The sequence below is a fragment of the Festucalex cinctus genome, chromosome 1 (genome assembly GCF_051991245.1).
Source record: "Festucalex cinctus isolate MCC-2025b chromosome 1, RoL_Fcin_1.0, whole genome shotgun sequence".
Lineage (NCBI taxonomy): Eukaryota > Metazoa > Chordata > Actinopteri > Syngnathiformes > Syngnathidae > Festucalex > Festucalex cinctus.
Window position 1 is genome coordinate 13,306,169 of NC_135411.1, and position 18,166 is coordinate 13,324,334.

The window sequence follows — 18,166 nt, forward strand, 5'->3', positions numbered from 1 at the left end:
TGAAGAATTAGATCATTTTATTTGTCAAACAGTTGAGAGATGTTAAACACTGAACAAAGACGCCCCAGTCAAAACGCCAGAAAACATTATCAACCAGTTGTAGCACTTTTATTGCCAGCTGTGATGTGCACTTCTTCTGCCTTCCACGCTTGAACCCTCACAAAATTATGTGTACAAAAAAAAAAAAAAAAGGAGGGAGAGAAGGAAAGAAAGACAGGAAACGATGCATATACCAGCTTCATACTGATCACGGGATTCGGAGCTCTCTCGACAAATAACCTGGCTGCAAGGACGGGGCCTCGCACGTGGAAGCAAATGCAGATTTACAATTTACCAAAGGCACACTGGTAGGGAAGAATGAGCAAGTGCACTAGCCAATCTGACATCTAGTTGGATGATAGTGAAGGATGAATTAAATGGAACGAAAAAAATCAACAAAGTGAGATGTGACTCTGGGCTCTCTCCCTCAGTCTCCATTTTGTTTGGCTTGACAAATACTAAAGTGAGTTGTAGCTAGAATCTCAAAATTTGACCAACAACTGTTTCAATATGTATTGATTAAAAGGTGAGAAACCCCCCCCCAAAAACAAAACAGAATGAGCTCCATACGAAGCAATACAGTAGTGCTTTGAGATGGATCATAAATATCTCCCTATTGAAATGACGGGAATACCATTAAACTGTTTCAGCACAGACAAACATTTTGTTCCCCAAGCTCTGTGTAATATTGTACTTTATAAAAACAGCATAATGACATTAAAAGGGGAAGTCGTGTCAAAACTTTTCGTGACAATTTGTTCTATGTGGCCCCACTAGTAAAAACACAGTATTCTGATTAAAATTGCATTTGTGCAATATAAATTAAGCAGCAAAATTACCAGTTTTATCCATCACAGGGGGCAGCCATTTTGGCACTTACTGTCAACTGAAAATAACAGAGTTGCTCAGCGCTCAGGTAACGACCAATCAACCGTGATGTCGCTTTCAGTGACAGAACGTGGCAAAATGTCCGCCTCCTGAGATGAATAAACATGGGTGCACTTTGCTGCTTAATTCATTTTCCACAAACGCAATCTAAAATCAAAATACCATGGTTACACTTGAGGCTGCCTAGAACATGGTTTAAAAATTTTTTTTTCACTTTGCCTTTAAATAAAATGTAAATTTTTTTGGTCACATTTTCTGCTTCAATAGTCGTCATGCTGCTCCTGATTGTGTGCAAGCCTTGGTGGCAGTTTACATGCGGGTATACGTGGAGATGGCAATGTCAAAACTAAAATTAATATTAGTAAAATTAGTTCTGCGAAGAGGAAAAAAAAAAAATACGTATAATAATATGTATTAGCATTAAAGTAGCAGATTTAACAGGATGCGCCATGTTTTAAACAAGAAGGCAACAACAACAACAAAAATTCTTCATTATATAAATATAATATGCATCACCACTAGACTAAACACTATATTTTGATTAATATTGAATTGGTGGAATATGAGTAAAACACCAAAATGCACCATGTTTATCCATCGTAAGGGGCGGCCATTTTGGCACTTGCAGTTGGCTGAAACTGACCTCACAGTTGCTCAAGGCGCAGGTAACAACCAATCACGGCTCATCTGTATTCTAAAGCTGAGCCATGATTGGTTGTTACCTGAGCAACAGTGATGTCATTTTCAGTCGACAGCAAGTGCCAAAATGTCTGCCCACTTACAAGGATAAAAATGGGTGGATTTTACTTCTCTACATAAATGTAATATTAGTCAGAATGCTGCGTTTTACACTAGTGGGGATACGTACAACATACTGTAAAGGAAAGTTTTGGTTTGACTTCCCCTTTAAAAACATGATTTTTTTGTTTTGCTTTTACAAGTTAAACATCAAATAGATGAAGACTTATTATCAAATGCTCACCCATTCTACCAGACTGCTGCTTTTGTGAAGTGAGTTCAGTTCACTCCCAGCATAAGCCCATATTATGTTTGTGTTTAAAGTGGGGATGGGGGAATATATCAAACAGCAGTGGGCATCTCGAACAACTAGTAAATCGGATCACTCGTATTTCAAAGACACCACTGTACCTGAATTAGGAGCGATTACATTCCCTGCAACATACAGTACTAACTTTGTGTAATATGTGTTTTATCTTCCAATTAGACTTTCATTTGCATATTTGAAGTTTAGGCAGCATTTTGGTGCAAAAGTGTAAATTTAAAAACTTTAAAGTAACACACATATCTCTGAGTTGGAGAGAGCATAATAAGGTGAAGGACTATGGAATGTTAAACCCAAATGAACTGATGCCCGATCTAGATGAGAAAACAAACAAAACATGTAACGTGAAAGTGAGATTGACAACACTGCGATGCAACACGAGAGAAAAAGTTATGGAAGAAAACCAGGATGTTTATAAACATCACAATGTCCTGTAAAATATACTAGCCAAAATAAATAGATGTGTACATGACAAGAAATCTATAATTTACTCTTTTATAATTCACATAAAGCTTCTGGTAACCGCCAGTTTTTCAGACTAGAGAGATGATCATATACTTGAATGTAGATGAACACCAGTATGGCGGCCTGAACAGGACAGCTAAACACCAGCCCACCCTCATATTGAACCATAGATCGCAGAAAAAAAAAAAAAAGGGGTGGGTGGGGGCAGTATTAACCCTGTGAGCCTAAAATATTGGTGACGTTTCCTGCTTGCAGGGCTCATTCTGCCCTCTTTTCTATCTTGTGAGCGAGTAGCTGCACTCTGCAACTTGGGGCCTCCATCCTTCCTGTGGCTTTCAGCTTTGAAAAATGAAAACAAAAAACAAAAGCAGCCCTTGGTATCACAAACTCAAATATTCTTTTTAATTTCTCTTTTTTTTGTACCAAAATCTCAATCACAGATAGAGGAGGAGGCACGGGAGGGATGAGGGAGTTTAGCAGGCCTGACTTTGGCCGAACAAAATCCGAAACGATCTCTTCTGTGTGGGGAGACGAATCAGGGGAGAGAAAAAAAACAAACAAACAGGAGTGGAAAAAGAGCCCTCAGTCGAGGCAAACGTACGGCAGGATATTCAGCTTGCTTTCATCCCCGTGAGGGTCCAACGATATGCACTCTGTCCAGTCGTACCAGGTGTCCTTGGTGTCCAAACAACCATTGACCCCGGGCCAGTGCTGGTTGTGTATCCTGTCCAGGTCCCGGTCGTCGACGTCCCGACTCACGCCCGGCAAATCCGCCGCCGGGCTATCTGCCTGCAAAACGTGCATTTGCCTCGACTCTTTCACCTCCTGTTCCTCCCTTTTCAGATACTGGGACATGAAAAAGTGTGCGCTCGGGGCCTGCACCCCGGACGAGGTGAGCACGTTGCTCTGAAGGTTCAAGTAGGACTGGATGATTTCGTTTCGGGACAGCTCCTTCCAGTTGGTCTGCTGGAAAGGACTGGGGTTGGCGTTGGGTCCCGACACTGGGGCCAGCGCTACAGCGACGTCATTTCTCTGCCTGGGCTCGACGGGCTCGGGAGCGGGCGCTTCCTCGGACTGGGAAGGCTCTTTGTGGACGAGGGGCTTGATCTGACGCGTGACGGGGTCAAACGTTAGCCGGCGTTCTTTTAACCGTACCGGCTTGGTGGTGTCTTCCATTTTCTGGCCGTCTAAGTTGACCGAGTAGTCTCTCGAGCGGTACTTCCTCCTCTTAGTCTCCGAGGCGGACGTCAACGGGGCGTCCGTGTCGTCCCAGGCGGCCTCGGGCGCGGGCCGGTGCAGTTCCGAGTTGTGTTGCGGGCGAGGGGGCGTGGGGGAGACGGAGGGGGAATCCAGTGTCATGGGTAAGTCTTGTGGGGGGCAATGAGAGGGGACGTCGGGCGAGGCCGCCCAATGCATCGAGGACCTCTGGGAAGAGTGAGCGATTTGAGCCGGGGGGGACGCGGGCAAGGGCGAGTCTCTGGACGACGGGCTGGGGACAGATGTGAGCATTTGTGCGTACGCTGCGGAGCGCTTGGTCGTGGCGTCGTGTTTTGTGCTCCTTGGACTCGTGGAAAGGCCGCGGGGACTTCTGGCTTGATAATGACCACCGCCGCCGCCCCCTCCCCCGCCGCCGTCATCCATTCTCGCCTGCTGCTGCATAACGGCAACCTTGATTAGAGACGAAGTGCTGGGGAGTTTGGCGACGCCGGGGGAGCTGGGCCGAGGCTTGACGGCATTCACGGGAATTCTGTTGATTTTGTCGTTGTCGAGGTGCTCGACCCGAGATCGGTCAGGAGACGGGATGGCCTCCTGGTCGAGCTGGGTGTCCGGGCTGCCCGCGATCCCGTTGGTGGGCGGCGGTGAAACAGAGTTATCGTAAGAAGACAGCTTGGGGATTTTTTCCGGCAAGTGCACGCCGCTCTCTCGGTGCTCCGCCCGGCGCTTCCGGCCACTCGATTTTTCGGCCTTCGGCGAGTACGTGTTGTGAACGTCATTTCCGACTTTGACTTCGGGGACTCCCTTCGACGACAAAGAGATGTCGGGCGGCGAGGCTTCCGTCCTGCAAGGATGAGAGCTGCCATTGGTGGAAGCGGGAGCGCTGGCCGCGACCGCAGGCCCCGGCTCGATCAGCTTTCGCCAGTTTCGCAAGAGCTTCTTGGCCCGCTTGGCGAGGTCTTCGTCCTTGGTCTTCTTCCGTACATCGTTGATCAGCTTTCCGAGTCGGGTTTCCTAATGCAAATGTGTGTTAGGGAGAAATCCAACGCTTAAATGACACTGTTTCCACTGCACGGCTTAGCTATACTCGCGTCAATTTAGGGAAGCCGGTCTTCCATTTCAGAATGGCATTGCATCAATTGGAACAACAAAGTAAAGACAGTCCTGTATCTCTGCATATTAGCAACTGACTATTCTCAAATTCGCCAATTAACCTTCTTTACGCCTCGCCTATTTACAGTTTTTGTTTTGTTGAGCCCCACCTAAAAAGGAATCAGTGACAAGGAAGTAAGCTAAAGTTTAGCCTTGTTAATGTAAGTTATGGAGAGTTTAGGGCTGTGCAATTAATTAAAATAAATAATTCAATTTCAATTATTACATTCCAAAATATAAATAATCGTTTGAATACCGGTAATTGTAATTATTTTTTTCCCCCATAATCGAGCAGCCCTATCCATTTATTTAAAAAGGGGTAATGTTGTAAGATAACCGATATTTATTTGGGATCATAGTTAATTGTACAGTTTAACATTTTACTCATTCACTGCTGTTGACATATAAAGATTATTGTGGAATTTTCAGTAGTTAAGGTGAGATCAATAAAACAGTCTGGAAAACAAATTGTTTTTTGGGTTTATAGTTGAAGCTCCGCAAGTCTTACAGAGCACTTTATACAAGACAGTGGTCTGCGAGAGAGCACACAGTAAATTATCATGAGAAGATTCTTCTGCAGCCGGGTTAGGTTTAGGGAGGTGAGTTAGGAAGGAGACGAGAGAGCAGTCTAAAAACAGATTACTACTACTGTGTCGAGCAATCGTATCTGTCAAGGTCATACTGTTGTATTTTCATGTACAAGTAAAGGCCCATTGTTAAAGAAAATGTAGGTGTCCAAAATAAAGTATGGACATGTTATGCTAATACATCGTAAATAATTATTTTCATAACAAATTGTTAACTGGAATTCACTATTCACTGCCGTCAACGTCTACAGACATCAAGTCCAACAGGTTGAAAGTTGCACAAGTTATACTCAAACTGAGTATGTGTACTAGAATAAACAAAACGTGTCATGGTACTTTATAGAAAGCGTGTGTTCATGGTCATAAGAAAAGATAATGCAGTTCATGGACTGAATGCAAGTGCCATGTAAAACTGTAATTGACGTTTAACTCGGGCCATGCGTTGATTCAGCGTTACTCTTTGCAGGTTTCTTAGTTGTGCAACTAAATAAATAACTTTGCCATCAAAAGCCCTTTCTCAGTCTTGTTATAGTTCTTTTATTGTTTGAAGTGTCACAAAGACAAAAAAATAGTGTCAAAGTAACTGTTCTGTTTGTCCTTGTTTATTTTCGCACAAAGCTCATTTTCTATGTTGATCAGAAAGAGTACAGCGAGTCCTCAAGTTACGGCAGAGTTCCGTTCCTACGCTGGCAATGTAACCCGAATTTCGACTTAAATCTGATTTCCCCATTAAAGTCAATATTTACATCAAAATACTTTGTACAGTAATTTTAAAAAACATATTTGCGCGACCAATATTTCATGTTTCCGCACGGACATTCATTGCTGATTGACGGCAAAGCGGAGATAATTCAAACTTAAAGACGGAGACGTGACGCGCCTGATGCCGAGCCGACCTGCTGGACATCCGTTACTGGAGGTAACGATACAACAACTTTAAATAACTTCACAATGGCATGATTACTGTGGGAAATTAACGCAAAAGAAGGTGCTACGGACGAGGCACGGGCACCGTAAAGTCAAAACGACATAACGCAAAGACTCCCTGCAATGTTCGACCGCTGATTACTAAAGAACAAAAAAAAAACGGGGAAACAAACTTTATTCCTGCTAGTGAGTACTCTCTTCTGCTAGTTTTGGTGCTTACCAAGTTAAATAAAATCCTGTTTGGACTTCAAAGAGCACTCACAAGTGCTCTAAAACTTCTGGCAATATACAAATTTCTGCTCTGAAAATAGCTGGCAGTGAATTAAGTTAGTATTGGCAGTTATACATATTTGGGGGGGGCGTCAATAACTCTGTATTTCAGTATTCAAAGCTTAGTTTCCATGAACAGCCGGCCGGGATTTCTGTATTCTAACCATGCTGCTGTTGGCCATGGTAAGTCGGTGGATTTTGTTTAGATGCGTTAGAGGGCAAAAAGAAAATGGACAGCACAGGCACAACATAGGTGTTGGCCAGCTTTAGTATGCTTTTTTCATTTTTTGACGTTTCTAGCTCTGTAAGATACACAAATCTTCAGTGAGCAACTAGCAGTAGTTTAATACGACTGACGGGACAGGCACTGGAACTCTGGCATTCCGGGCACTAGAACCCTGAAGATTGTGGTTTAGCTTGCAGAAAAGTGTTATTTAGCGAGTAGAGTCATGCCAAGACGATTGGACACCGTGCAGTGGAAAACAGCTGAAATTCTACCTAGAAAAAAAGTGAATTTCTCTCACCTCAAGTGCTTCTTTGGTGATAGGATACTTCTCAAGACAGGTAATCACCTCAAGTACAACCACCATGTTGCATATCTGCAACAGAAAGACACAATTCACCTTTGTACGCTTGAAAAATTTACGTGAATTATGTATGCGAGTACAATCCAATGCCATTTATTTGACAGAGATTGACACACGGACAGATGGATGCCACAGTACTCACAAATGTATTATGAATGATCACGAGCGGTAAATTGTTAATGGTGGATGAAACGCCTTTCATTTCACATGATAGACAGACGTAACTCACAAATGTACTGTGGATGATCACGAGTGTGGCAAACGGTTAACAGTGAATCGAACGCCGTTCATTTTACAGAACAGATGGATAGACAAGATACTTTTAAAATCATAATGGAATTTCCAGCATCCACTTTCATATATAAAAAATACTATGATAGATAGATAGATAGATAGAAGTGCGTATGTAACGGGGCAAGTTAGCAACGAGCTACGGAGATTAGCTTAAAATTAAAGAGAGGGTCGTTGAAAAGTACTCAGCAATGTGTCAACTCAAAAACAAAAACTTCACTGTGGCAAACATAAAAGCGAACTTGCGTCACAGGAGCGTGTAAAACAACAAGTCTGTAACGTCGTGTTGAAACGAAACGAGGCAGTCATTTTTAGGAAGCCAAAGTCGACCAGGGTTTGTGAACATTTACCTGCGTTAACGTTAGCCGACATGCTAATGCTACCAAGTTGAGTCGGAAGGCTCGCTCGCTCTTTTCTAGCTAGCTCCCCCCAAGCTACGAGTTCGCTAGCCGCATCCGACACTTGTTTCACGGGGAAACGTGAGCGTTTTGCGGTCGGCAGCCAAACTCGTGCTCATTAGACGTACGTGGACGGCGTTTCCGAAACGGTTACTTTCACAGAGCGCGCGTTTATTCGTGTTATTCCAGTGTAAAGTTAAAAATGCTACTTCCCTGCTTTGGTGTTAGGAGCTAGCATGCTAACGGAGCGTGCTAACGGACCGACGAGGGTCCAAGCAAGCGAGGGGGTGGGGGGGGAGAACCAGCTACTGTTGCTAAATTAGCTTCCAAGCTGTCAACTCGACTACCTCCAGGGAGCCTCTCCTCCTTTTTTTTTTTTATGACACATTCACCATTGTCAGTGACAACCGACGACCGCAGGCCACGCAGCTTTTCAAACAAATGGCCACTAATGCAAACACTACACTCGGGCACGTTAAGTTGGGAGTTTGCCGGACTTGCAGGTAAACAGGCTAACGTTAGCCCCCCCCCAGACCCGTGATAGCCACTTTAGCTTTACTCACATTGCTCTGACTGTCGATGGCCTGCAGCAGCCGGTCCCTCATCTGCTGCGGGGTTGCCGAGACCGTTGTCATTGCCCGGAGGATGGAGGGAGGAATCCTCCAAAATGGAAACCGACAGACAATCGTGACTCAAACGCCGCCGCGGTGACTCGACAGGCGTCCGCACAGCATATTTCTCTGTCGCCTGCAAGGTAGACAAGTCAGTCTCCCCCCCCTAGCTCACATGGAGCCCCCCACCACCACCCCCAGTGGGATAATGTATGTGGTGTGTTGTGCGGAGCACAGAAGGATTGCTGCCTGCCTTGCTCGGCGCTGTGGCGACTGGCGAGTCTCACTAGCAGCTGCTGGAGCTCTCAACGGCCTCGCGGTGCATGCTGGGCTCGCTCGCTCGTTCGTTCACTCTGACGTCCGCGCCGCCGACGCCGAGTAAACATCCACGCCGCGCGTGCACCCTCACTACCCGGCCTGCCTCCTTTGTACACCACGGTACCCGCGACCTCTTCCCCCACCCCCATGTGGCTAAAGTACACGCACTCTTTACTTAAGTAGAAGTCATGTAAAAAATGAAGCCTGAGATGACAAAATTATGTCGTCTTCGCCTAAGTGAAAAGTACATATATTTGTGTATAAAACAGAGTGGTAAAATTAGAAGTACTCATTCGAAAAGTACTGGCGCTCTTGTACTTATAGTATGTACAGATACTTGTGTGGTAAAAAGACCACTAAAAGTAGAAGTACCAACATGACACATCAGGTGTGGCAAAAGTACTCACACATGTACTTGAGTAGAAATTAGGGGTGTGAATTGCCTAGTACCTGACGATTCAATTCGTATCACGATTCATAGGTCACGATTCGATTAGATACGGATTAATCCCGATACGACTTTATAAGTCGATTGTTGCAATTTTTTTTTACTCAAATTTAGAAAATACTAATCAGTAAACTTGTACCCGTACACTGTAAGATTTGTATGAAAATGTATTATTTATCTGAAACTTCAGCCTTATAACTGTGAGCCACTGCATTTAATGTTTTTCATGTTTGAACAGCATTGAAATAAAATGTTAAGGCTTCATGTTCCATGAATATAACATTTTCCATGATTAAGGTGTGAACACTAACCCTAAGTAAGACGTTTTGCTGAATATTTTTCCATCAAAAATGGATGTTTAAAAATCGATTCAGCCACCTTTTGAATCCATTCGAGAATTGCGTGCTGTAGTATCGCGATATATTGCCGAATCGATTTTTTTTTTAACACCCCTAGTAGAAATAGTTACTTGTGTAAAAACTGATTCACCTCCTTCAAAGGTGGCAAAAATACTCATGCCCTGTAATTAAAGTAGAAGTATGGATACTTGTGTAAAAAACAGACCAGTCAAAGTAGACGTACTGACTTGACCATATGAGATGTGGCAAAAGTACTTACATTCTGTATTTGAGCAGAAATGTGTAAAATAGTAATAATAATAATAAAAGATTCCAGTAAAAATAGAAGTACTGATACAACTCCTTCAGATGTGGCATTTGTACTCACGCTGTAGATACTTATGTGTAAAAAGAAAAAAAAAAAAGGGACTATTAAAAGTATAAGGACTAATTTGACTCTCTCAGGTCGCAAAAGTACTCACATTATGTGTGTAGTGTATCCTGTGAAGTACTAATACTTGTGTCAAAAAGAAACTCCAGTAAAAGTTGAAGTACTGATTTAGCTCCTTCACGGGTGGTGGAAAAAAAACAACTCCTATTCTGTACTTAACTCATTCACTCCCAGCCATTTTCACAGAAGCAGTCCCGTTCGCTCTCGGCTGTTTTACAGGATTTTGACTGATTTTGCAAGGCCCACAGAATATTGTGTTCTATTGCTATAAAAGCATGGAATCTATCAAAAGAAAGATTAAAGTCTCTTCTTTCATTAGGAAAACAAAGTATGTTTCTATCTGTTTCCGTTTTGCAGCAATTAGCATTAGAAGAGAGCTAAGTTTCATCAGTTTTCACAAATCTATTTAAAATTGTAAGTAATTGAGCTTTTTTTTCTACATGGCCCTGGTTGATCTCCTTTGCTCTGCTGCCACCTGCTGGCCGTTTGTGTAATAACTACCATTTCTGCAACCGTTCTTTACAGTTGAGAGGCTGCATCAGCCTTCTGTATGCTTTAGCATAAAAAAACAAAACAAAACAAAAACTAACAAAAAAACGTATAAATACGTCTTTGGGACACTTAGAACATAAAAAACGCATTTATACGTTATTGGGAGTAAATGAGTTAAGAATGAGTACAAAGATTTGTGTTAAAAAGAAGAGAGAGACTAGTAAAAGTAGAAGTGCTGATTTGACTACGTCAGAGTTGGCCAGGGCGAGACTGGCACAAAGAAAACGGCCCTGGCATTTTGACTTCCAGCCAGTCTTGCCTCACATGTTGTTCCGCAACTGTTTATTGATGATGTTTCAGTTTGCCATCTATGTTTGAAATGAATTAATGGACTGGCCCTTCTAAATTGTGGGCCAGTCTCTTGTGGTAAAATACAGTCTTCCCTCGCTATAACGCAGTTCACTTTTTGCGGTCTCGCTGTATCGCGGATTTTTTTTTAAGTGCAATTTTGCATATTTTTTTTACAGTAATATACCCATTTTATAAAAATTATGAAGGTTTGAACATTGTCAATGTTTGAACAAGAGAGAAATGTGAGAACATGTAAATGCCTCAATGAGAAAAGTGTATAAATTGTGCGGTCAGGGATTTTAGAGCCTTAAAACATTTATAAGAATTGTGAAACATAAAGCTAACTACTTCGAGGATTTCATTTATTGCGGGTATTTTTTGGAACCTAACCCCAGCGGAAAACGAGGGAACACTGTATAGGAAAATAATTATGAAAAAGCAATGCATTGCCCCCAAAAGAGGCCAGCCCATCGGGCATCTGCCCTGAATGCCAGATGGCCAGTCCAGTCCTGGAGATGGCAAAAAAAGTACTCACACTCTATACTTAAGTAGAAGTATATATACTTGTAAAAAAAAAAAAAAAAAAGAGACTCCAGTAAAAGTAGGAAGTACTGATTCAACGATTTGACATGGTGCAAAAAAGAACTACACTGCGTTTTTAAGAATAACTTGTGTACATTCAAGTGCTATGGAATAAAAGTACTCACATTCTGTACTTAAGTAAAAGTACAGATACCTGCTTACGTTAAAGCTGCTCTACGTAATAATTTGGGTTGAAATTTGCCGCCATTTTCTGTGGATGTGACATCATGTGCACAGTGTGTATGTGAAGAAGTGTGCAGTTTCTTTTTGGGCCACATGTGGCAGTAGCAATTCTAAACTCAACTCATTCAGGCAAAACTACTCACATTCTTTACTTAAGAACAAATACAGTTACTTGTGTAAGAAAGACTAGTAAAAGTTGAAGGACTAATTTGGCTCTTTGTGAAGTCACTTTCTGTACCTAAAGGGGGAGTTTGCAGTTTTCTTTTTATTTTTAAAGAAGCCCGAACAACATCGAAGGAAGAAACAATTCGAGACAGAAGTGTTGCCAATAAGCTATTAGTTGTTTTTTGGTTTTTGTTTTACTGCACATTAGCATGCGCATTCATAGCCGGTCCCCTTATACACCCCCGTGACCTTGCGCTGACAAGTTAACGTCAATTTCAGGAGCTCTACTAATAGTACTTCAGTATATTCACCCCTGGGGGAAAAAAAAAAGAAGTTAATCCTTCATTTACTCACAACTAGGCACAAGGTTAGCAAGCAGAAGCAGAGCGACATGACCTCAGGCAGCTGAGAGGGCTCAGAGGCTCAATGTGGAATTAGCAAACGTACATTTCTGCTCAACAGGTTGAACTAAATTTATCACACGTTTCTTCAAACCAATACATTTATTGTGACAATAGCTAACAGTGTATTACGAACAAGTCTCGCTACAAATGTAGCAAATGTGGCAAACGCTGTCTTCTATTTCCTGCTGCTATTTTATTGGAATTGGACGAAGTTCTCTGTGACCAGCACAACTGCCACTTTCGTAACCACATTCCATTGTGTATGGCCACGTTTGTTGCCATGCTGGTGGAGTGAAATTAGTCACGTTCGGGTCTTGCTCATGGTTTTAAAAATTCGAATATTTATGGTAAAAATACATTAAAAGCAGAAGTGCTGATTTGACTAATACTGTACTTTTGGTAAAAGTGAAACTACCGATTGAACTCTTGTTGGAGTAGAAGTAGGCTCTGAAATGTACCTAAGTAAAGAGTTAAAAAAAAAAAAAATATATAAAAAAAAAACATGCTGCCAATTATTTGTAATGCTCATACCCAAAACTTATGTAAATAAAAGTTCTTGGGCCACATAAATCGTACTTGGAAACATTTTATTTTATTTATTTATTTATTTTTTAAAGCAAGCTATTAGGCCTACTAACGTTATTGAGATGCTTTTGAAAACTAATTGACTAATTAAAACTTATTAAAACTTTATTGTACATTATTTTCCAGCCTTGTTAGCCACAGCCCCCATTTTTATTCAGTCAGATTTTTTTTAATTCAATCATTAAAAAAAAAAAAATCTTCATAATTATGCATTTCAAACACATGGTGGCCACAAATGTAAATCAGCTCTATTACGTACTGGTCGCAAATTGCTATCTTTTTTTTTTCTTTTTTTCTTTTTTCTTAAATGGTTTCTTTTACAGCTGTCTTCCTACAGAGGGCGCCAAAGACTGGTCTGACACAACGTTCTCAAGCACGCCGTTTTTTGTTTTGTTTTTCTCGTATAGGGACAATTGTTTTTTTTTTTTTTATGACGTCAGAATATCAGAAACGTGGCAAGTTACTCTGAGGTGCCTGACTGATGACAACTTAACATAGTTTGTGCCCGCTTGGCCGAATTCAACCGCGATAAATGTGCTTTTACGCAACACTTTCATGCCATGTGTCTTTGCAATACGTACAGTACTTGTGTTCTCTCGTTTGTCATGTGTCGTCACACCACGTACACTCTTTGAAGACTCAAAGGCTGGAAGGTGTTGCATATGGGGTATCAGTTTTTCGCAAGCGATTCATTGGCATTTTTTAATAAGACTATGTTTTAATTCTACGAGAGGTTTATACTTTAATATGACTATACGTAGCTACTTACTTACCGACTCCAACCATCCAATGTATTTCCTTCCCCTGTGTCAAAAACAGGCTTACAACTGTGAATACTTTTGTATACACATGTATTCCTCATTTAAATTCTATGTACACATATTAATGCAGAGATACAAACAGTAGCACAACAATAAAAAGTGAAGTATGTATGAATGAAGTACATATAAAACAAGCAATAGTCAACTTTGATACATTTGGTCCAATTTGATAGGTCATTTATGATAATAATAAAAATAACATCAAAAGCAAAAACAGAAAACTTGAGAACTGTCATTATAAAGGGTTATGTTTGCCCAGAGAGAGCTCTGTCTGTACATCATATGGTAACAACACAGTACAGCCCTTTGCAGCAGCAACACGTACGTGAAACTATTTTAGTCATGTACTCTAAAAAGACAAAAAAATATTTGATGTCACAATAGCTGCCATCGGATGAGGCATGGACCCACATGGCTGTCCTCAAAATGCACACGAAAGATTGACTTTCACAAAGTACATGTTCCCAAATAGTTTTTTGGGATTTTTCACATGTTGCATATCAAAGTGCACGTCGGGGGAATGTGAGCTAATCAAAGGTGTGGTTACTTAAAGTGATGCAATTAACGTGAAATGTCGTGAATTCATCAAACATATCAAACAAAAGAGAATATAGGTCACATTAATGTTGGAAAAACATTAAAATAATTTGTCTTGGTGTTATTTTTCATATAAAAATGTGGTATTAGAACAGGGGTGTGTAAACTTTTTCTATGCACTGGAGGGGAACAAAAATGGGTGCAGACAAGCTTAAAAAAAAAAAAAAAAACTACAAAGATGTCAGTCTCACCATAAATAATCATAATATCGTAGCATGTTATTTCATAGTGCTGTTACTTTTGACACCAGATGACATAAAACACAAAGCAATATACAAAGCAAGTCAGATTGCATGACATTATAAAAGAAGTAGGCGCATATTGTACCATGGATCACAGTATAATAACATTATACAAACAATTCCAGAACTGACTGTTTTTTTTTTTTTCTTTTTGGTAAAACATAACTTGATAGACAACACAATTTAAACCAACAGGTAAATTGTTGGAAAAAAAAGAAAAAAAAGAAAAGCAAACCATAAATGGGAGTCAGACTCAAATCAGTCATGCAATCTTAATAATGCAAAATTATTACAACCGCTAAATCAGGTAAAACTAATGTAAAAAAATACTGCAACTTAATTTGATAAATGTGATTTATCCAAGAGTTGACAAATAGTAAATAAATCGATAAAATGTTATTTTCATTTACATTGCTTAATTGGTGAAATATGCAGACACAACAAAACATCACAGTACATTATAAAAGGTGATGATGAAGTCGTTGCAAAGTGAAATAATAATGTGCATTTTTTTTGTACTGTGTTACCATTTGAAAGCCATAAAATATTTACGGAGAATTGTGTGTCCTCGTTTGTGTAAATTGCACTCAAACTATCTACACTTTTCTGTCAATTTGAATTTGCGCAGTTATTTTCACTATTAGAATGTTATGTTGACGAATACAGTTGGGGCAAATGAATGGCATCTATGTAGCAGTGTTATAACGTTTTTTTTAGGCAAAGGATATATGTCACAAATAGTGCAACAACACATGTAGAGAAACAACATAACAATAATCGCATATATTCTTTATCCTGTAGAAGAAAAATATATTACTGCAAGTTACATAGTTTTAGTTGTGAAAGTCATCTTGGTTTGTATCTGCATGACAGTAGCATACTGCCCCCCGATGGCCAAGTCGGGCATGCCAGAAGAGGCTGCAATGAGTAATCATGATGCACAAACTGTTTAATTTGAAAAAAAAAAAAAAAACCTCGTACCTCAAGACACTTACTGGAGTTACAAAAATGTCTCTTGAAGTAGTGTTTCACGTAAATGCATAAAGTGCAACGCAAGAGTCATTGAAATGTGAACACAGACACACGAAGGGGAAAACGGGACACAAATTAAAACAGACAGACATGATGAATATGAAAACAATGACTAATCAAGTTTTACTGAAGTGTACGGGAAAACAAAGATCATTTAAATGTTTCTGCTCATGGAGAATAACAATAGAATCTAAATAAATACGAGAGGATGACGACATCAACACATCTGTACAGATGCAATACATATGGAAAGCCATTGAGCATAGTTTAATCTTAAGCTGGATAATATCGCATAAATGTTCAAACGGCTTTTTATAAAGTCCAACACATTCTCATTGCATCCACATTGCTCTTCCAGAACAGAGGCTGTTCAAATGTCTGGGGAAAAAAATATATATATTTCTACCATGCTGAGGTCATCTTTGGGAGCAAATAAGAGTGCAATTTGTCTCTCTGTTGTGTTATTTTGGTTTTGCTAACTTTTAAAAACATCAAAATATTTTCTACAATATATCAACATGGCACCATCACTGTGCACTGTACAAGAATCGTGCACTTGAGCTTTCTCAAGGGTCTAAAAGTTTCATATGAATATGATTTTGCAGTCCTAAATCAATGGTGAATTTTGCATAGGTCAACTTCCTTTCAAATCTACTCACATTCATCAAGGATGAAAACGCCCGCCGCAATAAACACCTCATTCATTTCGACTGTTAAATGCTGAATAGCAGAAGACTGTGATGAGTAAAAGTAGCCTAACAAAAATACAGTAAATATTACTCAAAATTAGGGATGTAACGATATTCAAACGTCACAATACGATATTATCACGATATGAAGCTCACGATACGATAATTATCACGATATTGTGGGGAGGTTGGCGATATTTAAAAAATGTCACAATATTGTAAAAAAAATGACCTCACAATATTGTACTTTTGTACATTACAGCAATGTTATTATTAGTATGTTTTATTATTATTATGTTATTATTATTACTGTTATGTTGTTAATGCATGCACACATTGAGTTCCTCAACAAATTGACTTGCTTCAAAGGCATATTACCCTTCATCTGACAATTATGTCGATTTTAAACATAGAAGGGCCAAAACATCCATAGTGAAAATTAAATTGCACTAAAACACAAGCCACCAGAGGGTGCTATAACTGCACAAATGGAAATCAACCTGACTTTTTAAACTTGATGTGTTGCATTTAAATATCGTCAACATGACGACGACGATATCGTGGCAGTTTTAATATCACAATATCGCGCTTATCGTTACATCCCTACTCAAAATGATGGAAAGCTGATGATGTCATTTCCAATTGAGTGAAATATGGCGCTCTTAAGGCAAAACAAGGATGCACAGTGATTCAGAGAGTTCATGCATAACTGATTTTCATAACCATTTTCATAACTGATGATGACTGTCCAGGTGGCATCAAACTCCAGCATTTCCGACAACATAGCAAACCATATCAAGTGGGTCTCAAGCGACTCTCAGTGCGTTTCATAGTGGCGTAATGTGGGTCAGGTCCAGAACCCGAGACAAGCATTTAGTTAACCTGCTCCGGGCAGTTTAGTATTGAGCACTTTTTATTTGGATGTTCCAAGCTCTTGATCGAGCTGAACCTTATTATAATTGACGATATGTAAAAAGTTCATTTTAATGCTTGTTCCATGAAATTGTATAAATAATATTCCCAATAGTTTACTTCCTTTGTTTTGTAGCTTCTGCCAGTACATGTATGTGAATGAATGTTAATTTTTTTTTTGTCCAATCAGATTCCAGCCTCTGTGTTGCCATGTCAATCTAATTTGCCCAGGGCCTCCAGAATCAGCACTTAAAATAAATAATATTAGCAATCAATCAATCAATCAAATTTCAAGTTTGCCTATTCTATTGTCAATATTTTTCTATTGTCTGATAGGTTGGTCAGAGCAAAACTGTTCAACTAGCATAGCTTTGGAGCCACATGTGGCTCTTTAGTACCTCTCTTGTGGCTTCATATAGATCTCTTAAAAAAATAAAAATAAAAAAAAATAAAAGAGTAGAAATTAATATTTTTTTAACACATTTATTTTTAGTTTTTGGATAAACTATTCTTTAAATGAATTAATGTTTTAGATTAATAAAAAATAATAATAATTTAATATTCAAAAAAGTCCACATTTTAAAGTTGTCAGGAAAAGAGAGACAAAGATTTTTAAAATTACCTAAAAATGTCCAAAAAGTGACCATAAAATGTCCAAAAAAGAAAAGCAGAAAATTACCATAAAATGCCATTAAATTGCCAAAAAAGTCCAAATAAAATAAGTCAGAAAAATGATTATTTATTTTTTTTAAAGAAAAGTCAGAAAAGAATGCATTTAAAATGTAACAATAAAATGTGCAAAAACTAAAGAAGAAATTATGAAAATTACCATAAATTGTCCACCAAATTGAAAAAAAAAAAAAGATAGCAAAAAAGGCAAAAAATAAATAAATCCAAAAGCAGAACACAAAATGTAAAAGAAAAATAAATCTCAAATAATTGTATGCTGATTATTTTTCTATTATGGTGCAGCTCTGATGAGCTCATAGGCCTTCAGTACATTAGAGTAACACTAACATACACTTTCATTCATCATAATGTTGAAATGGTTTGCGGCTCCAGA

General features: G+C 39.6%; 1 protein-coding gene across 3 annotated transcripts; it reads right to left on the reverse strand.

The window, feature by feature from the left end:
* Positions 1-8,944, reverse strand: crsp7 (cofactor required for Sp1 transcriptional activation, subunit 7). 3 transcript variants are annotated; one of them, XM_077517823.1, is made up of 4 exons: positions 8,747-8,944; positions 8,446-8,629; positions 7,131-7,205; positions 1-4,684 (listed from the first exon to the last, which is right to left on the reverse strand). In XM_077517823.1, exons 2-4 carry the CDS (start codon positions 8,515-8,517, stop codon positions 3,038-3,040), a joined length of 1,794 nt encoding a protein of 597 aa, XP_077373949.1. In that variant the 5' UTR covers positions 8,518-8,629; positions 8,747-8,944; the 3' UTR covers positions 1-3,037. The 3 variants fall into 3 exon arrangements, with proteins under 3 accessions (XP_077373949.1, XP_077373959.1, XP_077373967.1); XM_077517833.1 differs by lacking the exon at positions 8,747-8,944 and having other exon boundaries at positions 8,446-8,687; XM_077517841.1 differs by lacking the exons at positions 8,446-8,629; positions 8,747-8,944 and adding an exon at positions 7,835-8,328.
* Between the last annotated feature and the right edge of the window lie 9,222 nt (positions 8,945-18,166).